The 25,933-nt window shown below is 41.1% G+C and overlaps 2 protein-coding genes across 2 annotated transcripts in view; one reads left to right on the top strand and one right to left on the bottom strand.

Annotated features, from left to right (window-relative positions):
* The window catches only part of TMEM199 (transmembrane protein 199), a 21,345-nt gene extending 10,028 nt beyond the window's left edge, over positions 1-11,317 (bottom strand). Inside the window, exons 1-3 of the mRNA XM_063449943.1 lie at positions 11,063-11,317; positions 2,473-2,546; positions 1,760-1,849 (exon numbers count right to left, since the gene is read on the bottom strand). Coding sequence (XP_063306013.1) covers positions 1,760-1,849; positions 2,473-2,546; positions 11,063-11,234 — 336 coding nt within the window. The 5' untranslated portion in view covers positions 11,235-11,317. The remainder of the gene's footprint in view (positions 1-1,759; positions 1,850-2,472; positions 2,547-11,062) is intronic.
* On the top strand, positions 11,223-25,933 carry POLDIP2 (DNA polymerase delta interacting protein 2). Its single transcript, XM_063449942.1, has 11 exons — positions 11,223-11,615; positions 16,667-16,748; positions 17,832-17,929; positions 18,049-18,145; positions 20,114-20,189; positions 20,816-20,923; positions 21,010-21,146; positions 24,018-24,044; positions 24,545-24,670; positions 25,163-25,242; positions 25,518-25,933. Exons 1-11 carry the CDS (start codon positions 11,233-11,235, stop codon positions 25,630-25,632), a joined length of 1,329 nt encoding a protein of 442 aa, XP_063306012.1. The 5' UTR covers positions 11,223-11,232; the 3' UTR covers positions 25,633-25,933.

The raw sequence follows: 25,933 nt of genomic DNA, 5'->3' as shown, positions 1-25,933 counted from the left end.
CATACATTTGATAAATTGAGTCTTTCTGGTACAAGGGGACGTGCTATGAAATCAGGCTTACGGTATAGCATTCTGCAAAACATTTATTTTGTGCAAAAAGACTATAAAAATTTGAGCATGCAAAAAGTATTAATGAGGCAAAATCTATCAAATGCATTACAGTTGTATTGATGCCAGGAGAGTCCCTTTAAAAACCACACACAGCAACAAACAGAGATTGATTCAGTAAACAAGTCCACAAATGTCAACAGTAAGTCACAATGGCCATGCATTATAGTTATATCAAAAAATGTTTCAATGATTGAATGAAGTTATTATGGGAACATAGTGCTCAAATTATAACATTGTGTCGCACATCTAAACAGTGACAATGTCAAATTTGTTTTGCAGTAGTTTACATAGATCTACACAGTTTTTGTTGGGACATATAAAAGACTCATAGCAATTACTCTTTCCATCCCAACCTCCTCTTTTGTATGTGTATTCTTTATTACAGTTCTTACAATCAGACAGCATATTTATTGTATCATTGGCAGTGTCCAAACTCCTGAAGGCAGAATATCCAGCTGTGAAACAAGCTATTTAAACACCCACCGCTCATATTTGTGAGCCTTATAATGCAAATATAAATGATCTCTTTACATGCTATTACAAGATATACATAAAACTATGCTTATTAGGAAAACTGAAATGAGTGCATTCAATTATTTTTTAAAGGTGTCAGACTATGTCAAAGGAAAGTAATGCTAGTGTTTAATTTTCCTATTCATACTGGATGATTGACTTAGAATTAATAAACATTAATGGTGTTTTAGCAGAGAAAAATACACAACACAAATATACATTTTAAGCACAACAGATATAGTATTGATAATTTATTTTATAGAGGTGAGAAATGTATAAAGAAAAAGAAAAACAATACATGTATAATTCAATATCACTCATAAAGCTACCTGCTAGCTAAAGATGTACATTACAGGGATATCGACAATTTTACAGTCTGTACGTTTATAGGCAGATCTGTAATAGAGTTATATCTGTAAAGTCTACTATAAATGCAACAGTCTTTTAGCTGCAGTATTCGCTTAAAATATTGCCAACATTTATAATTATTCAACCTTGAACGAAGAAACATTTGAAGGCTCTTGACACTGGGGATAAATTTTATTCTAACTCCCACAAAAATTCGAGATGATTTTTAAAAATATTTATTAAAAAACAGACTTTTAAAAATAACGGTAATAAAAAAATAATGATAGCATATTATAGTAGTTAGGGCATGAGGACCTTATATATGCACACTCACCCTTTAAAACTATATATTTTCTTTATTTATTCTAAAATGTCCAGTGTCAGAACTCCATCCCAGGGTTTTGCTATTATGCAAGGATGCTTTTACAGGCATTCATATCTGTGTCGTGAAGATTGGGTCACCTACATTAGCAATAACTGTACTGTAAGCATGCACATTATTCCCTGCCCAGCTCAGAGTGTTTACAGCTTCACCTTGGGCAAATAATGTGTGAGAAGCTCTTTCAGAATGACTGAAGACAGCAGGATACTTTTTAAAAGGTGAGAGTACAGAGGTTGTGAGCACCATAGCCACTATAGAAAGCACCAGTGGTTATGTTGCCTGAAGTGTCTCTTTAAAGTCTCAATCCCAATTAGGACTAGAATAGACCTCCCTTAGTGTTTAATTCACCTCTGCTAGGAGTCATTCTGGTATGTGAATATGGAAATTCATTGGGGGTTCCTGTACCTGACAGCTGACATTCTTTGTGATCCGTCTGTAATCTTCATTTGCTAACTTTGCTTTGATCTTTTCCAAGCGTGCCACAAGTTCTGGGTTCTGAGCAAACAAACAAACAGATCAGCATTACAAAAGCAAGCAATGTCTCCTTCCCAGACAAAATACCACCAGGAGAATCAAGTCTGAATGACTCCTAGTCTTCAGACAACACAGGCAGAGAACATATTTCCATCATGCACCTGACCAGTGGCTAAGATTCTAAATATTCATAATATTTAATTAAAAAAATAAAATGCAGAAATGCCAACAGCACAGAGTGTTTTCACTGAAGGCAAAAACCTACCTTTTAAAATACCGAAGAAAATGGTGAAACATTAAAACATTAGCAAAACAAGTTAGCAGCAATTTAGCTTTCACTTATTATTGTTACGATAGCAGGTCCATTTTTTAAGGGAAGAAAGTCACTTTATTTCATATGAAATGGATATGGGGACTGTTAATATGAGGCATAGAGAAAATGACAATCACTCACTCTGATACCAGTCAAGGGCAGTCACCAAACAGAAACAGCATGGGGTGTGTATTTAATGATACTGAGCAATGGACGAAAGTCACAATGCTCTGTAAAAAAATAATGCCTGCTATTTAATAAAGCAGACAGACTTTCTTCAGTCCCTTTGTAAATCAGCATATTGTATTTAATAACTTCTTAGTTTAATTACCCGTTTAGGTATTTCTACGGCAGGCAGGTGGATTATACTACCTTCAAGTAGCTCATGGAGATATTGTGAAGAATCTAAAAAAACAAAAAGGAAAAAAAAAAAAAAAGATATATATTGTTAACCCATTTTGCATAGCACTTTACAGTGTGCTTGGATTTAACCAAATCAACAGATTTAATAGATGTCACTTTGACTCAACGGGTCACTCCAGATGTTTGACAAATTTGATGCACATGAAATAAATTACCTGGACTAATTTGTAGCTAGGACAACATAATTAATTTGCAGTCTTGCTCTACTTCCTTGGTCTGTACGGAGACCAGGAGAATTCTGATAGAAGAATAAAAAATAAATAAAAGAAAGCAATCATGGTTAGTCACTAAAGTGAGAATTTAAAGTGAATTTTAAATTGAAGGCCAAAACAGGCAAACCAGAAATAAGACCCTCGAAGTCAGCTATTCCTTCAGTTGATCTATTATGATGAATTGGAAATGCACTTTCAATTCCTGACTAGTGATGTCCCGAACTGTTCGCCGAACTGTCCGCCGGCGAACAAATGCAATTTCCGGTCCGCCCCCTATTCGTCATCATTGAGTAAACTTTGGCCCGGAACCTCACAGTCAGCAGACACATTCCAGCCAATCAGCAGCAGACCCTCCCTCCCAGAATGTGTCTGCTGACTGTGAGGTTCCGGGTCAAAGTTTACTCAATGATGACGAATAGGGGGCGGACCGGAAATCGCATATTTTCGCCCAACACGAACACGCTATTGTTCGCCGGCGAACAGTTCGAGACATCACTATTCCTGACAATTCTCACTCTAGTGCATAACAGGGTGTCAGCAGTCACTATCAAATAATCTCCCTGTCTAAATCCCCATCTCATGATGTGTACACAGTTGCCAGTGACACAACTTGCATCACTGCTGGCACCCACAATGAGTGGACCTCCACAGAAGGTGGCATGTAACCCTGGCATTAAGCATGCCAGTCAGCCTCCCGACTAGCCCCACGACCTGCAGAACTACACAGAGGGAGCTGCTGAAGCACTTTCTGCTTGGTTATAGCGCCCATTTAAACAACCAGCATTTTTAATGATGGCTGTGCTGCTGAAGACAATTCCCTGGTGTTGCCAGATGCTGGACATCAGGGAACTACACTGAACAAAATTATAAATACAAATGAACATTCAATTCATGGGCAACAGCTCTGGTGGACATTCCTGCAGTAAGCATGCCAATTGCATGCTCCCTCAAAACTTGCAACATCTGTGGCATTGTGCTGTGTGATAAAACTGCACATTTCAGAGTGGCCTTTTATTGTGGCCAGCCTAAGGCGCACCTTTGCAATAATCATGCTGTCTAATCACCATTTTGATATGCCACACCTGTGAGGTGGATGGATTATCTCCGCAAAGGTGAAGTGCTCACTAACACAGATTTTTGAACAATATTTGAGAGAAATAGGCTTTTTGTGTACATAGAAAAAGTCTTGGATCTTTGAGTTCAGCTCAAGAAAAATGGGGGCAAAAAAAAAGTGCTGCGTTTATAATTTTGTTTAGTGTATATCGGAATAGGACCTCGAAATTCAAACTGTCAAGCCGAAAGCGGGGCTATTGGGAGCCCTGAATACATGCACTCATGACCTGGCAATTCCATTCATAAAAACAATGAATAACACTAATTTTGTTATTCAAGGATTTATTTCAATGAATAAAAACTTGTGCATTTCACAGGTTTGTTAAAGCGGCACTGTCATACCGAACTTACCTTTCCCCACAATATTCCTCTTCTCTCCCTCTCTCAGGATCTGTTCTTTTCTACCTATCTGCTCTAGTTTTCTTTAAAACATAAGACAAAGTAGGGACTATTTCTCTTATGGAGGTTCCCTACGCAGTGACCAGCGGTGGAGCAAAGTGTGCTTCGTTTCCGGTGGTCACAGCAATTTTCCCACAATCCTTTGTTTTCCTATCTGTTCCCGTGATGCTTCCTGTCACTTAGACAGGACGTCGGCAAAACTGCCGAATTGCGTTCTAACAGTTTCTCCATTCGTGTTAGAACGCAATTCGGGACTTTGTTCGGATCGGAATTTCATTCTAATGAATGAAACTCCGATCCTATTCATTGCTATGGCTGCATCTTGCAGCCGCTTAGTAGATAACTCCCTAATTCCCACGGTATCAGGGAGCTATCTACTAAAAGGCTGAAAGACCTAAATTGGTCTTTCAGCCACATTTACTAATACTAAGTAAAAATTACTTCGTATTAGTAAATGATCTGCCCCTACTCGCTATACCGCGAGTAGGGGCATGTCTAGTAAGCAGTGAGCAGCCTGTGGCTGCTCACTGTAAAAAGAAACTAAAAAACCCTATTACCCTAAAGGATAATGAGAGGGGGGGGGGCATTGTTCTCCCCCCCCCGACCCCTGAGCTGCGGGTGGGGGCCCTAAGTTACAATAAGGGGGGGACCTACTGTCCTCCCCCCGGCCCCCACCAGTGAGCTGCGGGTGGGACCCCTATAAAAGAATAATGGGGGGGAACCTACAGTCCTCCCCCCCGGCCCCCACCCCTGAGCGGTGGGTGGGGGCCCTAAACAAACAATAAGGGGGGTACCTACTGTCCTCCCCCCTGGCCCCCACCCCTGAGCGATGGGTGGGGGCCCTAAATGAAAATTCCCCCCCATTGTAATTTATGTAATTTTTTTTTTCTACAGTGAGCAGCCACAGGCTGCTCACTGTTTAGTAGACATGCCCCTACCCGCGGTATAGCAAGTAGGGGCATTCGGGAGATTTTAATCTCCCTTGTGCTATTATGGGGGTCATATTGACCCCCATAGAGTGAGGGGAGAGCATGGGGGGCTTATGAAGTGTCGGGGAGCACTGCTCCCTGCCGCTTCTATTTTTACATATTACTAGGAGGGAGCTGCGTGCCAGTAGCTCCCTCCTTGTAATAAACCGAACGAGCAAACGAACACTGATACACAGTGTTAGTTTGTTCGTCGGATTTTTTCTATTCATTCATTCGTCTGTCTGACTAATGAATGAATAGATGAAATTCCCGTTCGCATGTCCAGGTGTTTCACTGGGCATGTGCAGGAATCTCAGTGCTATCTAGTGTGGGCAGATGACGTGTCCCACAGGGACTTCATCTACCCACACAAAGATGGCGGCGCCCTGAATAAAGATCGGGGCAGAAAATAAAGATTAAAAAAAGAGGTAATCTGGGAGGCTTAGGGGTATTTGGGGGCGACTAGGGGGTCAATTGGATGTAGTGGAGGCGGGAGTGGGGTTAAAAAAAAAACGGGATTCGGCATGACAGTGCCGCTTTAATCATGCTTTTCAAAGAGAATTTAGTGGTAATGTAGTAGTATTACATATTGCCTCACTTAATCAATACACACACAATCTCTGCACTGTGAAAATCAAATGCTTCCCATAGATAGTTATTCTATGTGAAGCATTGATTGTACATGTGATGTCCACAAGCAATGTGTTACGCCGTCGAACATCAAGAACCCAGTCAAACTAAGCTCTGAATGCTGTAGCACCATCTAGTGCCTGACAGGGTAACAACCACTGAAGATGTGTTTGGCCCAGCAATGCAAACACTGTCTTACCTCCGTCGGACGGCAATAATTGACATTGCATGAGTAATATGACTGGGGCACTGCACATCAGGGCTGTGAAGTCAGAGCACAAAACCTCCAACTCCGACACTTAAAGGCCCCGCTGATTCCTTATATTATATACTCTAGTGGCCAGAATTGTGGAAACAAATTTATATTTCTAACATTTAATGGCTCATAACATTAGCTTTTTTTCTAATTCTACCACATAATACACAATTAAAAAGATAATTGAATGCTGAACGCAGTGCAACAAATGTGTTTCATTATCTTGAATCAAATATTATGGCTAAATAATCAGAAGAGTAAATCATAACTGACTTATGTAACATGACATAGTGTATAATTATATTACTTGTGCCATATTATAATTTACCATAAAAGCCAGCATACAAATTGATATTTTATACATAAAAAAAATAAAAAATAAAAATCCTTTTATAATTTAAGGGTCTACTAATATGCTGAACATAACGTACGGTAGTTGATACGTGGCAGAGATGAAAATAAGGCTTTAGCCTAATGCATTATTGATACATGCAATGCTTTCAGTCTTCTGAATTGCTGGAGTGCTTACTATCACTATTGTCACTCAATTGAGTATGCTTAGGAGCCATTACTTACTCTTTTCACACAAATTTCAACTAACAGATGACATTACCTCCTATGGTATTGTCTCATTCATATGTAAACACAGCATAACATTGGGCACATATGTGCTATCGGCAAAAACAAGTAAACTAAACGCTAATGCTTTGTTTACATCTAAACTCTGACCAGCTTATTTATTGTATAATAAAATAACCTGTTCTACAACAGGATACAGTAAATAAAACAAAAATTTTAAATGAATGTGTAATAGGACCGTCTGTTGACGTGTGACAAAATGTAATATGAGTCTACAGGCCTAGCTAGGCGTAGAAATAGCACATAATTCTGGGGGTTGCCTTATCTGGTGAATATAAGCCTGAACCTATAGAATACCTGTAATATTTATAGGTCGACTTATAGGCTACATTTAGTCAGAGTCTGTAGATTTTTTACCGACTCCACAGCCCTGCATCACTGTATATACAAAAGGGTAGAGGAATCACTGGGATGAGGAGGTCTGGTTGTTTATAGTGTCCCTTTAAATCAAAAAGTGTGGTTCTTATTTTAGAGATCTTTGAGGAATGAGAGTAGAGTGGACTATCTAACTGAACTACTTAAAGGGACACTCCAGGCACCCAGACCACTTCTGCTCATTGGAGTGGTCTGGGTGCCAACTCCCACTACTCTTAACCCTGCAAGTGTAATTATTGCAGTTTTTCATAAACTGCAATAATTACCTTGCAGGGTTAACTCCACCTCTAGTGGCTGTCTACTAGACAGCCACTAGAGGTCACTTCCTGGTCCATAGCACAGGAAACCTGTGGTAGAGCGTCGCTGGACGTCCTCACGCTGTGTGAGGACCTCCAGCGTCGCTCAAAACCCCATAGGAAAGCATTGAAATGATTTTTCAATGCTTTCCTATGGGGAAACGTAATGCGCATGCGCATTAGGTCTCCTCGGCCGGTGGGCGGGATCAGTCTCGCCCACTGGCCGACGCAATGGACAGGAGGAACGTCGCGGAGGAGGAGACAGCGGCGAGGGACATCGCCGCTGCCTCAGGTAAGTGACTGAAGGGGTTTTCACCCCTTCAGTGACCGGGGATTGGGGGGTGGGAGGGAGAGGGACCCTCCAGTGCCAGGAAAACGGATCTTTTCCTGGCACTGGAGTTTCCCTTTAATGAGCTTATAATAATGTGAAACAAAAAACAAAACAAAAAACAAACAAACAGAGACTAGCTAAATAAATATCTGCTTCCTTCCATACAAGATCAAAGAACCTTTTCAATACTCATCTCTTCAAAAGAAAGCATGATACTGACCTATTTAAAGTAAAATAACTCTAAAATGTACTGCAACAGGGACTAACAAATGTAATCCTGTTTAGTTCTTATGGAGCCCTGGTGGTTTATTCTTTAAAGGACCATTATAGTGCCAGGAAAACAAACTTGTGAGAAGTGCGGAAGCGCCTCTAGCGGCTGTCAATGAGAAAGCCACTAGAGGCTGGATTAACCCATATGTAGAGCAGGCAGGGGTAACCCTAGATGGACCTGGCACCCAGACCACTTCATTAAGCTGAAGTGGTCTGGGTGCCTATAGTGGTCCTTTAAGTATTTAGAATCGGTTGTAGGAAGCAATATGGTGCATGAGAATGGTTTTGGGAACTTCTATAAAACCCAAAAAACATTGAATATGTAAGAATTCTATTGGGAAACCTCTGAATGTCATTGATGCATTCGTAATACTGAGTACAAACGTGCAACCTTTGTCCATAGAGGAGGAGAGACTGTAGGCACAGACAGTCTCCCAGGGGCAGAGTGGAAAAACTTTATTGAAAGGGCATAACTACCAATATTTCAAATAGATAAAAGTGGGACAATTTAATTTAGGGGTAAGAGTGGGTGTATGGCCAGGGATGGGGCTTTTCTGGAAATTTTTAGATGACTTGCTAATAGCTTATGCAACTAAAATGTAATTTAGAACAAAAATCTTATTTTCACAAACTCATTACTACACAAATTTATTGTAGGTTAAAGACAATACTGTGAGTATGATAGCTTTGTTATACCCTCAGACACACCAACAATAAGTTGCTCTTAGAAAACTAAAATAGAAGAGAAAAGAGGGATAAAGGGATTTGGACCCAAAATAGGGACTATCCTTCCTGAATAGGGACACTTGAGAGGTATGAATAGAGGATGCATGACATCTACCTGGTAATAGTATTTAAATGTAGGTATGTTCCTTTACTACAGGCTGTTATTGACCCACTCAAAGCATCAATCAAACTACAACTTAATGAAGTGGATTTTAATTTTATGCGTAGACCCTGTCCCTTTTCTCTGGCACTGTAAATCATTCCTCATAAATGTTATTTCCCAAGTTCTCAATACACGTAACTTTTACTGCAATAAAACAGACATATTTAAATGATGAGTCCAGTGTCCCTTTTGCACTTAGTGCTGCAATGAAAAACATAGACAATGATAAACCTAGACAGCCACTGGAGGCACTTCCTGGATCGAAACAGACCTTTGGTCCGGTATCTGATGCTGAACAGCGCTCTAGTGATCAGAGCAGGGAGATGGCAACAGCCCCACAGGACCCCAGGGAAAGCTGATCCACTCCACCTCTTTTAAAGGTAGGAAGTGGATTTAAATTTAAAAAGTAATCATTTGTGAGTGTTGCAGTATCAGTGTGTGTGTGTATATCTCAAATCAGTGAGTGAGCGTCTCTCTGTCAGTGAGTGTGTATCAAGTCAGCATGTGTCTTTGCCAGTGAGTGTGTATGTTTAGGTTACCTGACCCCCTCCAAGCACTTGGAAAAGAAAAAAAAAAATCACACGCGGCTGGCCCCACCTCTATGGCGGAGATCACAGCCAATCTAATGCTTCCCTATAGAAAAACATTGGGCGACTATTGCACAAGCGCATCAAAATGCAATGCTGTGCCAATTAACTTCTCATAGAGATGCATTAAATCAATGCATTCCTATGGGGCGCATAAACATCCAAGAAGCACCTTTAGAGGCCGTCTGTGTGACTGTCACTAGAAGTGTTACCAGGCAGCAATGTAAATACTACCTTTTATCTGAAAAGTCAGTATTTACATTGAGAATCATGTAGGAATAGGATATAGACTTCAGAACAACTACATTAGGCTGTAGTGTTTCTGGTGACTAGTGTCCCTTTAAGAATTGTATGTTTGACATTGAAAAGTCTGGCTCCTAACTTGTTCCTAGATGCCAAGCAAATTTGACAAGCCCTGTTGTAACATTTTGTAATTCTCATATATATTGTTACATTTCCTCTTTTGCTAATATTGTCAAGTGCTGAGGAATAAGTTAACGCTATATAAATACCAATAATAGAAGATATATTTATTAATAACTGTACCAGAAAGGCAATTTAAGATGCATTTTTAAAGCTTAGCCTCACAATTTGTATTGCTGAACTGGAGAATGTTACCAGCCCAAATATTAGATCTAACAGAACCCCCCTCGCCCACTCCAGTTCCCCCCTACCCCAGAACCCCCTTGTCCTCTGTAGTTCTCTCCTACCCCACAGAGCCCCCTGTCCTCACCAGTTCCCCCTCTACCCCCAGAGACCCCTGTCCTCACCAGTTCCCCTCCTACCCCCTAGAGACCCCTGTCCTCACCAGTTCCCCTCCTACCCCCTAGAGACCCCTGTCCTCACAAGTTCCCCTCCTACCCCCTATCCTCACCAGTTCCCCTCTACCCCCAGAGACCCCTGTCCTCACCAGTTCCCCTCCTACCCCCTAGAGACCCCTGTCCTCACCAGTTCCCCCCTACCCCCAGAGACCCCTGTCCTCACCAGTTCCCCTCCTACCCCCAGAGACCCCTGTCCTCACCAGTTCCCCTCCTACCCCCTAGAGACCCCTGTCCTCACCAGTTCCCCCCTACCCCCAGAGACCCCTGTCCTCACCAGTTCCCCTCCTACCCCCAGAGACCCCTGTCCTCACCAGTTCCCCTCCTACCCCCTAGAGACCCCTGTCCTCACCAGTTCTCCTCCTACCCCCTAGAGACCGCTGCCCTCACCAGTTCCCCCCCTACCCCCAGAGACCCCTGTCCTCACCAGTTCCCCTCCTACCCCCAGAGACCCCTGTCCTCACCAGTTCCCCTCCTACCCCCTAGAGACCCCTGTCCTCACCAGTCCCCCCCCCTACCCCACAGAGCCCCCTGTCTTTACCAGTTCCCCCCCTACCCCCTAGAGACCCCTGTCTTTACCAGTTCCCCCCCTACCCCCAGAGCCCCATCCAGTTCCCCCCTACCCCTAGAGCCCCTGTACCCTCCAGTACCCCCTAGACCCAGAGCCCCCTATCCCCTCCAGTTCCAAGGTTAATGGGATTCCTGGTTCTCTGACCTTTCTCCCTCAGGATTTGGTGCAGTTCCCGCACTACACTGAAAGGCACTATAGCACCGGGGCCATGGGTCAGGGCTTTCTCGGCCAGTGCCCTGGACTCGTCTTTCAGTCCGGGTTTCTCTTTCTGCAGCGCTGTAAGCAGCGGCTGCCCTGCCAGGTACTCCCCGGCCATGGTTACTTCCGCAATAGGACAGCACGCACAGGATTCTGGGTTAGAAGGTCAGAGCACTGGGACGCGCACTGCATCCTGGGAAGAAGGTCGGAACCGTAGAGGGCGCGCAGAGCATCCTGGGAAGAAGGTCAGCGCACAAGCTCTAAGGAGAGCGCGTAAAGCGCGTCTCGTCAGAATCAGGCGCCTGACGCCTGACGCCTGCCATCTGCCGTACGACCTCCGCAGCACCATGGCGGCGTGTGCTGCGCGGCGTTGCCTATCGGTGCTGAGCCGCTACCGGCGTGCTGCGGTACCGGCCGGTCTGGGCGCTCAGTTCCGACCCGCTGCGATACGAGCGGTGTGTGGGTGTCGCTTCCAGCAGGACCGGGCGCTGTCATCCCGGTAACCGGGGAGGGGGAGACGGGTCAGATCATAACCACATTAAGCACTCAGTAATGTATAACCTGCAGTGACAGGGGGGGAGTGAATATTTACTCAGTGACAGGAGGGGGGGAGTGAATATTTACTCAGTAATGTATAACCTACAGTGATAGCGAGGGGGATATTTACTGGGTGTGAACTCTGCTTATATCATATATTTCTGGTATTTGCAGTAATTTAACAAGTCAGACCCGTGATTAGCTCCCCAACATGTTTGTCAGATGCAATTATGTCCATCTCATGCTCGGCCAATGCTTTTCTGTACCATGGGAATTGCAGTCCACATTCATCTGGGCTGAGTATCATGGGAATTGCAGTCCACATTCATCTGGGCTGAGTATCATGGGAATTGCAGTCCACATTCATCTGGGCTGAGTATCATGGGAATTGCAGTCCACATTCATCTGGGCTGAGTATCATGGGAATTGCAGTCCACATTCATCTGGGCTGAGTATCATGGGAATTGCAGTCCACATTCATCTGGGCTGAGTATCATGGGAATTGCAGTCCACATTCATCTGGGCTGAGTATCATGGGAATTGCAGTCCACATTCATCTGGGCTGAGTATCATGGGAATTGCAGTCCACATTCATCTGGGCTGAGTATCATGGGAATTGCAGTCCACATTCATCTGGGCTGAGTATCATGGGAATTGCAGTCCACATTCATCTGGGCTGAGTATCATGGGAATTGCAGTCCACATTCATCTGGGCTGAGTATCATGGGAATTGCAGTCCACATTCATCTGGGCTGAGTATCATGGGAATTGCAGTCCTCATTACTCTGGGCTGAGTATCATGGGAATTGCAGTCCTCATTACTCTGGGCTGAGTATCATGGGAATTGCAGTCCTCATTACTCTGGGCTGAGTATCATGGGAATTGCAGTCCTCATTACTCTGGGCTGAGTATCATGGGAATTGCAGTCCTCATTACTCTGGGCTGAGTATCATGGGAATTGCAGTCCTCATTACTCTGGGCTGAGTATCATGGGAATTGCAGTCCTCATTACTCTGGGCTGAGTATCATGGGAATTGCAGTCCTCATTACTCTGGGCTGAGTATCATGGGAATTGCAGTCCTCATTACTCTGGGCTGAGTATCATGGGAATTGCAGTCCTCATTACTCTGGGCTGAGTATCATGGGAATTGCAGTCCTCATTACTCTGGGCTGAGTATCATGGGAATTGCAGTCCTCATTCATCTGGGCTGAGTATCATGGGAATTGCAGTCCTCATTCATCTGGGCTGAGTATCATGGGAATTGCAGTCCACATTCATCTGGGCTGAGTATCATGGGAATTTCAGTCCTCATTACTCTGGGCTGAGTATCATGGGAATTTCAGTCCTCATTACTCTGGGCTGAGTATCATGGGAATTGCAGTCATCATTCATCTGGGCTGTCCAGGTTAGTCTGTTTTGAGTTACTTTTTGCTGGCTGAGCATCGTGGGAAATGTAGTCCCCATTAGGTGGTGAACTGATATTATTTGTCACTTTTTCGGGACCCTCTGCAACTTGTGGTGACAGCTGCCTATTTATCATTTCATATATTGTCTGTAATAGGAGCATTTGAATTCAGCTAGCAAACTTTTTCTGAAGCACATTAATACAAATATGTACGTATACAACTATATTGGCAATATATGTTTTAGGTCCATTAGTCTTTAGCGTGAATATAGATATTTGAAATATGTGACTGCTTTCCCATTACATATTAAAGAACATTTCAAAATGTATACCTAATACCAGCTGTTTGTGTAAATTAGGAGTCCAGTGTACAGATTGGTATTAACACATCCTTTTGGCGATCACTGTAAACACTCAGCTTATCATCTGGCTTGGCAGGATCACCTTGTGGTGACATAACAGGCCTGAAATACACAAATCTTCATGGAATGAATCAACAGTGACTGGGCACTGTGTTTTGTTTTCTCTGCACACTGAAAGTGGTTCAGGGCTGCTACATATAATTTGGAATATGCTTTGCTCCTTCACAAAATGCAGAATGTTTGGGGTTTATTTTTTTTTTTGGTTATGTAACACAATCAACCTGTCAGCACGTTGAAGGGGTGTGTCAACCGTCAGTGCATTCTTAGAATTGTGAGATCTCACAGCGAATGTTTGAGATTTTACTATCACAAAGTATTGAATTAATAGCCCCAAATTGATCTCCCCTTGTTTTGCTCATTATTTAACTCACTGCTCATCAACCTTTTCTCACCCAAGGTACACCAAAGCTCTTCCCAAAGTTCTGCTGTACACCACAAGCAAAGAAAAAAAAATCCCCTAAAAATATTAAATATAATATAGGAGCATTTAAAATCCATACACAGAACATTGTCACTTGTCCCCACAGAACATACCAGTGAGTTTGCTCATTATTAAATACCACAGTCAGCTTTCCAATGAACAAATACAGTAATTGTGTGTGTGTGTATGTGTGTGTAGTTTAAGAGAGTTTGTGGGGTAGGATAGGGACTGGGTTTTGCGGGTGCTGAGAGCGGAGCTGCTTTTGATTTTTATAATATTTCTATTTATTTTATTCTTTTTTCGAAAGTTTATTCCACCCTCCCTGTGTCCAGTGTGTCACGTTCGAGGCTCTCAGCCTTGGCCTCAGGCTTTTCAGTTCTGCCGGGAGAAGGACCTTCTTGCGAGCCCTGGCACCATGTGGAACAGGCTTCCCCATACTCCGGCCCTCCAGATGTTGCTGATATACACATCCCATGATTCGCAGCCTATTTCATTCATAGAATCATGGGAGTTGTAATTCAGCAACATCTGGAGGGTCGGAGTTTGGGGAAGCCTCATGGAATCTAGCAGCAATGCTCTGAAAGCCGGGCCTCGGGCCAGCCACAGAGGAGAAGGCTGAGAGCCTCCTGCCCCCACTTCATGCTGCGCAATTCTGTAAAAACCTGGGTAGGGAGATCTTTGATCTGTGTATATGTAAGGGACCCAGGCCCTTTACAAGTGTTGGGGTTGTAACCCTTGATGACAGCCCTGCATGGCACATCTAGCACAGTGTTGTGGCATACTGGTGTTGTGAGGGAGCACACCGATCACGGAGAAGTGGTTTAAGCTATCTGCTGTTAAATAAAAAGAAAAACATACAAGCATTTAGGTTCCCATGGTACTAACAGGCAGTAAAACTATCCTAATGCATTTTCATAGGTTGTGACCACATTATATCTTGACATTTTTTGCACAACTAATATCAGTAGTTTTTGCACAAAAAAAATAAATGTTTTGCAGAAATCTGGACCGTATTGCTTCATTAGCCACACCCCTCATTACAGGAATAGACTCCCTTTCTTACTTGTGTATGCAAACAGCCAAGAGTTAATACAGAAGCGACAGGTAAACTCGTAAGGGTATATCATTACCTGTCTGCTGCATGGCTGCAGCTGAATAAAACCAATTCATTGCATATTACAAGTAAGCAGAAGAAAGCAGTCATAAAGGATAGTTATTACACCCACTGGATGTTTAACTGCATGGAACACAGTGGGAGAGAATCCTGCTGTTGCTGCTTATTGCCCAGCTCACTGTGAGACCTAGTCTATGCACAGCAAAGCCAAGAATTGACTGCATATGTACAGATTAGAAAAGCGTTGTATAAAGTTTTGTTAAAGCACCGTTTAACCCTTGGATTCTGTGTTCCGGACAGCTAACCTTCCTTCCTTGTAGTGTAATGCTTTCTTCTGCTCACTTAAAACATAAAATAAAGCTTCTTTATTTAATCCACAGCAAAGTTGCAGACAGAGAAACAATAGACAGGTAGCGATATCCTTACTTTGTGTCTCTCTTTCAAATACAGGCTGCTTGGCTTCCAGATCATTCAGTGCTGTCCGTGACTGAGTTGTGTACATACAATGATTTCTAGTATGAGGGGGCGAGGCTAGGCAGGCTAATACAAAAACTAGATTGGAATTTTGAGCATGCAAACAAATATAGCATATCAACAAACCTATCAAATGTTGACTTGGTGCTAGTGTCCCTTCTAAAGGAACTCACCAAGCACCATAACCACTACAGTGTGCTATAGTAGTATTGGTTCAAGGAGTTCCCTAGCACCCACCTCCAGTGTAAGTAGTCAGACTATTTTAGGATGTTTAAACTCCTTATCTGGAGCTATAGAGTGCTGCCCATTTCTACTGCAGCTTATGTTAGCTTCCATGAACTAAGCTGTGCAGAATAAGCGAATTGCTCTCAGACCGGCATCACTGGCTGAAAAAAGGTGCGGAGCAGCGCCCATCAAAACCGCAAGAAGAAAGTAAAACTGCTCTAAGAAGGTTTTAACAACTTACGTGGAGGGGGCGCAAGGGCACTCCGGGCACCATAACCACTACAGAGAGGTGTTCCTTTTATCTTTCAATTCCCGTTTATAATCCGGTAGCTGAAGCGAACACTGCACTTATTCTTGAATGTACAGTTTTTCAAATGCAGACAACACTGTATCACCGTCAGCTCAGCTGCATTAGTGTGCACAGAAACCCCTAGAAATTGGTTTGTTTTTTGTTTCAGACAGCCTTGGTTGTAAAGGTATTATTGACATAACTTTTATTATCAACTTTTTCTGTTTACCATGCCTTAAAACAAGTGCAGTGTTTTTATATACATTTAACTTAATTACCATTTATCTCCTGGTGGTTGACAGAATTTTTATTTCATTTTTTTTTATGCTGGCATTGTACCCTACCTAAGTGCTGCTTGGGTTCAGTGTGGAACCCAGCCTTTCACAGGGAAAGCTTCCATTGCATGGGTGAGTGAATTGGGCCAATTTCTTGTCTTGAATGGCTCTGTTTACTGAACCTTTAAGTTAATTTCAAATGTTAGGCCTTAATTGCTGAACTTCAAACAAAGCTGACTTGATTTTCCTGCTGTCATGGTCTAAAATTTTGATCCTGAAATCTGGTGAATAAATCCTTACTAGGCATTTGGAAAATGTAATGTTCTGCCTATATTACTGCATACCAGTGTATCTCTAATAATGAGCACTCTTGTTTATATTAACTAGAAACCGAGCCGAAGGAAAGGTCCTGGAGACAGTGGGAGTATTTGAGGAGCCAAAACAACAAGGAAAATATGAAACGGGTCAAGTAAGTGATGTCCGGTGTATGGTTTTTCATATTAAGGCTTAAAATTCTACTCGTCCATTAACAAGCGGATATTCAGCCACGCGGAGTGAGTTTATAATCCCATTGCTGCTGAAAGCAGCAGTTTAATTGAATAGTGGCCATACAGCTAATATCTGCAGCCAGCACTGGGGTTAAACTAGGAAATTGGGTACCTACATGTTTTCAGAAAAATTCTCCCATCCGGTTTCCAATTCTGCCACCACTTAGACAACACCTGTGATTGCATTGTACTGCAAGGCCTAATCAATAGATTGTGGGACTGAAAGACTTTATGAGGTTGAGTTTTTTTGTTTTTTTTTGTGTGTGTTTCTTTCCTTCTCTTTCCGCAACCAAAATTGCCATACAAATGGCAGTTTAAAGCTCTGCAGTGTTTTTTTTATTATTTTTTTTAATCTGCCTGTCAGTCACCATAGGTCACCTGGCAACAGTGCCATGCAGTGAGGACTTCAAAGGTACCTTTTTCACTCGCTTTTCTTAATGGGGAGCTACTGATAGGCTGAAAGCACGAGTTGATGCTCTCTGCCTATAGTGGTGCCCAGTTTGAGGCCTCATGATTAAAGCCTCGGACATTGAGTGGATGTGCAGGAGCAGATCAATCTGGTGCCAGTTTGAAGACTTTGGGATTGATGGTTTAACCCCTTCAGGTAAAACGGTGCCTGGGACCTTCTGACACCGTAACAATATATTGCAACAAAGTTATTATGATGCCCAGAATGATCCTTTCAATTTAGATCTCTGTGCAGTTCGCAGCGATACACATATAAAGACTCCTCTGTACACACATTAGCAAAGTATTATTTGCTGTATTTTCTGGTGAGGCTTTCTGTCATGTCATTGCCTTACACAGGGGCCTATGACAATTCCCTGACACCAAGTAGTCTTCTAATGAGCTTTACAAAGCAATACAAGCTTATACTATGGAATTTAAAGACATTTATATGTGTGTGTGTGTGTGGAGAGGGGAGATTATACCTCTTTTTTTTTACAGGTATGAAACCTGTACAGAATTCAAGAAAAAAAATTGGTAATTTTATTTTTCTGCAGCTATTTCTTCACAGTATCTTTGGATACAGAGGAATCGTCCTTTTTCCTTGGCAGGCAAGACTTTATGATAGAGATGTTGCTTCCTCTGTTTCAGATAAGTGAGTATATCTATGACTGGGATATCTGTAGGTAATTATGTATGCTGCACATGTTAAGAAGGGTAGGATGTGTGTACATGTGTACATAGTGTGATTTATTCTCTGTATTCCATGTGCAGGGCTGAAACTTCATCCGCTCACGGATCCAAAGAAGTCAAAGGCAAAACCCACACATATTACCAAGTACTGATTGACGCACGGGATTGCCCTCATATAGTAAGTCCTATGCATTGTTCATATACTAGTTAACTGGAAGTCTCTGTAAAAAATAAAAAAATAAAAAATGTCAACGTTTGTGGAAAAATAGCAACAGAATTCTGCACAATTATCTGCTGAAAGTGGCCCTTGCCATGAGGAACACCATTGCCATGAAGGAGTATACGTGACCCAAAACAATATCTAGGTAGGTGATACATGTCAAAGTAACAGCCACATAAATGCCAGGACCAAATGTTTTCAAGCAGAACAATGCCCAGCGCATAACCCAGCCTCCGCCGGCTAGTCTTCTTCCCATAGTGCATTCTGCTGCCATCTCTTCCCCAGGTAAACGACGCAAACGCACCGTGCTTACATGGTACTAACCACTACATACTGGGAACACCTAACTAGACCTGCCATTTTGGAGATGCTCTGACCCAATTGTCTAGCCATTACTATTTGGCCCTTTTCAAAGCCCTTCACATGAAATTCAAGTCCTGACTGTTGCTGCTTGATATATTCCACCCATTGTCAGGTGCCATTGTAATGATATAATCAATGTTATTCACTTCCTCTGTCGGTGGTTTTAATGTTGTTGCTGATCAGGGTATATTGGCACTAAGTAAATGCTGTAGTAATACAGATTCCTAGGTGTGGCATCACTGGGGCACTAGTATCTGGCAAGCTCTATCTTTGTAAGAGAAGAACAACTTCATGTCCCTGTGTCTCACATTACTGGTACAGCCCCTGCCAGCTTCCTTCCTACCCAACAGCTGCACGTGGTATATGGCTGTGGATCATCTAAAATACCTTGTCTAGGCTTGATTTCCACTGAGAGGTATGTTGACATTTTGATTCCTATAAAGGTCCCTTCCTCCCTCAATTATATGGGCATGGTTTTAATTTATTAACCTTCCCTGCGAGCAAAATAAATAAATAAATTAGGAAGAAAAAATATAAAAAATAAAGCAAACACAAAAAGATGCTAATGAATAAGTGACTCTGTACAATTAGATAATTGTTACATAGTCTGGAATTGGAGATGATTCCAGGTTCTTTGAATGGTTTATTTTAGACTTGGGCACTCCGAAAGACGAATGAGCAAATACAATTGATAATGAATAAAATAAAGGACTAATTGCTTGTTGGACGAGATTTCATCTTGCAATTTGTTCTTTTGTTTGTTCGTTTTTATATTATTGGAAGAGAGCTTACCTCCTATGCTTCCCATCAACTTATTGGGAGGTCAATATGACCCACATATTACTATAAAGGAGGTTAAATCCTCCCTCCTGCCCCTGCCAGCTGTGCTGCAAGTAGGGGCATGTATACTAAACAACGAGCAGCCAGTGGCAGTCGCTAATCCAATAGAGAGGGACCACATGTCCCCATGGTGAGGCATCTAAAGCATTAATTGAGGGGGCATAGTGCACCTGTGAGTGTGGGCTATTAGATGTTCCATGAGTGGGGGCTGTTAAATGTTGGCAAAAATGTAACTTATGTTTTGTAATCTGATTTATTATAATTAATGGGCCCTCGATACACAAAGCTGTCAGGATTCACCCAAATAAGCAATAAGTCATTTCCTGGTTTTGTCGATCAGATTATGCTTTAACCTTCTTGGAATGTAAAGTGTTAACACTTAAAAAAAAAAAAATTTTTTTTGTTTTTTTGTTTAGTCAATGTATCTGTTATCTGTATGTAACTTTGTTTAGTCAATGTATCTGTTTAGTGGTTTTGTGATAATTTTTATCCTTGAGTAGTCTGATCTCTTCCTATATCTAGCTAAGCAAGTACTGGATTGAAGTTTTTCCTTGTGTATAGTATCCTCAATCCTGATTTGTTAAATGGACATTGACCAAGTTTACTAAATCTGATGAGTTGTGAACTTATGGTCAACAGGCCTAGCTGTATTTGATATTTTTTTATGCTCACATAGTTCATGTAATGTGGATCCTGATCACTGTTATCTCTTTCTTTTCTCAGTCTCAGAGGTCACAGACTGAGGCAGTGACGTTCCTTGCAAATCATGATGACAGTCGAGCACTTTATGCAATACCTGGTTGGTAATTTTAATAACCATTTACTCTTGAATATGTTAATGACCAAATTCTTCATCGTATTGAGCCGCATTTTGTTTGCTAATGCACTCACATGTCTGGAATGCCATAACTTACAGCAACCTTCACATCATGCGTACTACTGTTGTGGCTTGAGGACAAATTAAAATTAATTATATAGATACAGGAGACATTTACCACACAATTAAATTAAAGTGTTGTGTTTTTTTTTTTTTTTAGACAAAAAAAAAAAGTTGCTGTACCTTTTGGTTGTGAGATTGAAAGTCCATTCATTGCACACTATTCCAGCATGCTAAATATTTCTGGAGATTGACCTTTATTTATCAGTATATTTAAAACTGCTTATAATAATAATAATAGACACATTCACTTCACCTGTACGTGAATGGAGGTTTTATTCTAGCCTCCAGTTACATTGAAAGAACCAATAGAAATGTTATGGGAAAAATATCAAAGCATATATGCACGTTGTGTCTGTAGAAACCATAAAATCTAATATTGCCCCCAAAGAAAGTATAGAAATTGGCTCAAAGGATCCTGTTTAATGTCAGCACCTGTTGAACCTTCAAGCAGTGATTCTTACAATGGTTATTTATTTGTCATAAAGGTTTGGACTATGTTAGCCATGAGGATATCCTTCCGTACAACTCCGCTGACCAGATACCCATACAACATGAACTGTTTGAGAGGTTCTTGAGTTTTGACCAGACCAAAGGTAACGTTTTGCCAAAAGCGAGTGCATTTACTTTAAATGGTAAATTGATGTCGGTCCTTCTAACACTGTATCCCTTTCATGTGCAGTTCCACCCTTTGTCGCAAGAGAGACCCTGCGTGCCTGGCAGGAGAAGAACCATCCATGGCTGGAGCTGTCTGATGTGCACAGGGAGACAACAGAGAACATTAGAATCACAGTCATCCCCTTCTACATGGGAATGAGGGTGTGTATTGCACTACTTTTCATGAACTGACTGTACGCTTTGTATTGCTATGTCATATTCCTCCCTGGCTTTGGATTGCTGGAAGAGCACGCCGAATTTACCATTTACTTACTTCTCATGTCTTCCTTTCGGAGATGCCTGGGACAGCCAATATAAAATTTTATATTTTGTCCTCTCAGAAATTCTCTGGTTCCAATGGGTTTATTTTTCATATTTAGCACCAGAGGAAATCTTGGTAGATACCCAAATCATTATTTTTTATTCATTCAGTTTTTTTTTTTTTTTTTACTTACACCTTATACACTAACACAATTTATTGACCGATTTTCATGTGGGATTTTTTGGTTTTGTTTTTCCCTTCTTTTGGTTGATCTTTCAATGTTTCAATGTGGTTGGCTTGGTTAATGTTTAAAATTGTTGTGCATCTTGGCAGCCTCTTGAATAAGTCCATCAGAGATTCACTCGTATGCAAAATGAATGGAGGACCCAGTTGCTACAGTGGGGTCAGCAGTAAAGGAAAAAAAAAAAATGCATGAACCTGAGCGAGAAGCGCTGGTAGATGAAGTCTGCCAGTAATTTTTGACAGACATTTTGAAAGGTATGCTGGAAGGTTGGAGCTGATGGATGGTACCCAGGGTGTGGTTGGATGATTAGTGCTAATGATTGTGGATTGATCATTTTTATGGGTGCATGGGGTTCATGTTGAGGAACTGCACCCTGCTCACGTTTATCCTGTCTCTTCTCCTCTTTTGTTGAAGACCTTATTGGATAATGGCATCAGTGTCTAATGTGTGCTGGTGCTTACATTTTCCACTTTGAGTCCTCTGCTCGGCTGTTTGTCCTCCTCACCTTCTGCTTCAGCTCTGAGCTGTAGGAGATTCCATGGTAATTTACTCAACTTTTGCTCGTTATGTACTCTAAAAATTTGAGCAAGAAATGATAAAAATCTCATGCAATTTTTGTTAAAACCACTGACCATTTTGGAGCCAGGCTGGGGCTTTCTGTGGTTTCTGTTGTCTTGTGATCCCTAGTTATATACAATGTACTGTAATGCAGTCTCAGTTATCTGAGAGGCATTGAGCAGCTGTGCTTTTACATGGAAAGAGAAGTACAGTGGCTGGCTAGGTTATGGGCACACAAGCCCTGCACTTAGTAGACTGTACTCCCATATCAAGTAATAATTGAAGACAGATTCAAGTATTTAAAGAAACATTAAATATCTGGAATTGTTGGTAAGCGGTCATATATTGGGATTAGTTCACTGAATATCTGTAAATACCTACTTTTAAGCTACCTACATTAGCACTGATCCTGATAAAACAAGCATTCATTATAAAATCTGCAAACTGGCAGAAATGCTTGCTGGGAATAAAACTGCAGAGCACCGGGATTATAGATATCCTAAATATTGCACATGGAGAATACTCAATCCTTTCAACAAACCGATTTACATATACCCATTGTGCTTTTCATGATTGTTTGAAATAGAGAGACACATTTTGATTCTCTGTGGGACACCGCTGATAATGAAGTGTGAGGCATTGTGTGACAGATTAAAGAAGGAAGGTGTGATTGAGTGTGTAAATGAATAGGAAGCGGGGAAGTACAGGAATCCTGTGCCTATAGAATACTTAGTCAGTGTTCTTCCTCTCCTTTTAATGGTGGCTAGTTTACTTAGAGCTGAAATGTTATGGAGGGTTAAGCTTCATTAGGGTCTCTTTTTAGCTCATTGATACCCATGTTGATAGCATTATTGACCTGGATCATCAACATTAACAAATGGCAAAACTTTTTATTATTTAGGTACCTGTTTATAACAAAGTCTGGTTATATATATATATATATATATATATATATATATATATATATATATATAATATATATATATACACACACACACCCCATAAACCGACTAGTACACCGACATCAGTGGTTACTAACCCGGCAATTGTCCAAGTTCTGAACCAAAACAAACCCGTGAATTTGAACTATTGGAGTGTTTCGCTGTCATTTAATAATTTCTCTTGAAGTGCCCCCATACATATTATATAATCATTTTTAAAAGTACATTCAAATATCCTATGTGTATACCAAGCACGACACTGTGTGAATATAATGTTTAAAATGGAGAAAGTTGTTGTTTTTTTTTCTTCACATTTTTGCTTATAATTTTTACACATCCAGTGCAGCTAATTAAAAAGAACTCAAAATAGATCTATTAAACCCTGATTGTTAAATGCCTTAATGTCTAGAATCTAAATTATTTTTTTGATATTTAATGCTAACCCTATACCAACACTCACACTAACGATATAATCAAATGCTTATACTAACTCTAACCGTAGATCATCCCTAATCTTACTCTTACTCATAACCATACACTATCCATAATCCTAAAACATTAACCTTTATTCTAACCGAACCTTACTCTTAAATCTAATCCTAACCCTGGGTTTCCTATTTAACATAGATAGTGGTCTGTGAGTGCCATCTACTGGCAGTTTCCATAATTATACTGCATTTAATTATGATGGGAACCCTGTTTTCTTTTTAATCACATTGAGATTAGTGCTGGTCAAAATCGGCTGAGGACAGGCTTGCAGACCCTACCAAGATCTCGTCAGTCTAAAATGGCCCCAGCTGACGAATGGTTGATGTTGATATTGACATTTTTATTTATGCATAAAGGAATAGGTTTTGAAAGTGTGATCAAAGCAAAGAACAATAATTTGAATAACTGTTAACAATTGTTCTTTGTAGCACTCTCCCACTTAGGGATGGGTGAGCTTAATATGGTACAATATAGACTATGCGAGAGGAAATGAGAACGTGTTTGCACATTGCTGATCACAGTTTGTGTTGTATTTACAGGAAGCTCAGAACTCACATGTGTACTGGGTAAGTGGAACATTTTTATTTATACAAATAATGTTTTTCCTTCTTTCTAAATGATTTCTCGCGCAGTTAATGAGCATACATTAATTAGATACAGATGTGTTCATGCATGGGCATCTGGAAAGAAATTACACGCAATGACAGGCAACAAGTTGAAACTTATTGATGGTCAGCCTTTCAAGCTCAACATTTTTTTTTTTTTCTTCTGATCTGAAACATGGGTTCCATCGTTGTTGAAGATTTTGAAATTTGACTTAAACAGAATATTTTTTAATACTGCAATGTGGACATTGATATGTTAAATAACCTCTTCTTCCATGTGCGACCCTACATAGTGTGGTAATACAGCTTCGATTTTTGTACTTAAGACTGGCATGATGAGAAAAGCAACTTTAAAATTATTGCAGGAAAGAAAGATATGTTCTCTAATACTAAATACTCATTGGATTTTATTCACATATTCTATGTAGCATGACCATTTGGTTATTTTCTAATGCTTGCAGTGGCGGTACTGTATTCGACTGGAGAACCTGGGGATTGAAGTGGTACAGCTCAGAGAACGACATTGGCGAATCTTTAGCCTATCCGGTACCTTGGAAACTGTGAGAGGACGTGGTGTTGTAGGCAGGGTGAGCACCTATTAAGTTATGCTATGAGGGTTTCAAAGATGCACTACAGGCACCCACACAAGTTTAATGTAACCCTTAATGTTAGAATTGTGCATAGCAAGGCTTCTAGTGTTTGTTTGCACATTGCAGTTGTTGGACTACAAGCCATGGTGGGTGCTTTCATTTGGCCACTTATGTGATTAGACACATTACCGGTATATAAAATTATAACTAAAAAAGTGCTATATTTTCCAACTGTTTGAATAACGCAACAGACAATAATGAAAAGAAAAAATAATCTAGGGATTTAATAGCAACATTACCTATTTCTGGAGGACTGTGTTCATTTAAAGGCTCCTCTTACCCGTAATATTGTGTAAAGAAGCTTTGACCGTTTCCACTGAAGCCTGCGCCTTTTTCTTGCATGGTGGAACTAACCTATTATTGAAGCTCCTTTGTTAAAATATATGGCACTCAAGCCAATTGTCCTTTGTTTTTTTTTCTCCTCTGCAGGAACCAGTGCTCTCTAAGGAACAGCCAGCTTTTCAGTACAGTAGCCATGTGTCCTTGCAGGCATCCAGTGGACATATGTGGTGAGTTTTTACTTTAGACATTTTTAGTACAAATGCTGTGCCTGCAAAGTGACTGGAATTTGGCCTGACATTTTCACCATCACACCTAAAGGAAGAGAATGCACTATTCCTTCAGCACAGAGTAACTCGTTAATGGGAATGAATATTTATTTGCATTGTGAAATGGGGTGGGATTCTGATCTTTGCCAGTCGATTATCTTACCCTGCTTCATTTTTTTAATTAAATTTTTTTCACTTTAATTTAGCTCTTAACACATTCTGTGTATACATTTCAGGGGTACATTTCGCTTTGAACGACCTGATGGCTCACATTTTGATGTCAGAATCCCTCCGTTTTCTCTGGAAAGCAACAAAGATGAAAAGACGCCCCCATCTGGTCTTCACTGGTAGTGTCACTCTGAACAAAACGCTGGTTGGACAACACTTTGTAAAACTAGACCTGAAAGGACTAGACCACCTTATCCCTAATATTGTGTAAATGAGCTGTGATATTTTGCTTCCCCAGAAGCTTGTACCTTGTTCATGAGTGGGTGGGATTATACCACTCATCAAATTGAAGCTGCTGCATTAGAAGATATTGCCCCACTGCTGAGCCTTCTTCACAATCTTACAACTTCCCAGAATTTTCAAGGAGCTTGTGGGGAATGAGTTTTTTTTTTTTGTTTGTTTTTTTTTGTTTTTCTTCTACACA

This window comes from Pelobates fuscus, chromosome 1 (assembly GCF_036172605.1).
Source record: "Pelobates fuscus isolate aPelFus1 chromosome 1, aPelFus1.pri, whole genome shotgun sequence".
In the NCBI taxonomy this organism is placed as follows: domain Eukaryota; kingdom Metazoa; phylum Chordata; class Amphibia; order Anura; family Pelobatidae; genus Pelobates; species Pelobates fuscus.
The sequence above is the reverse complement of the archived record's forward strand: the minus strand, read 5'-3'. Positions and strand labels throughout refer to the sequence as shown.

What these genes read in the sequence shown, in the direction of transcription:
- POLDIP2 (XM_063449942.1), top strand. Translation starts at nt 11,233, where the DNA reads ATGGTTACTTCCGCAATAGGACAGCACGCACAGGATTCTGGGTTAGAA. An exon ending in GCTTCCTCTGTTTCAGATAA is followed by an intron (nt 17,930 to 18,048) that starts GTGAGTATATCT and finishes TTCCATGTGCAG; the next exon opens with GGCTGAAACTTCATCCGCTC. An exon ending in AGCACTTTATGCAATACCTG is followed by an intron (nt 20,190 to 20,815) that starts GTTGGTAATTTT and finishes TTTGTCATAAAG; the next exon opens with GTTTGGACTATGTTAGCCAT.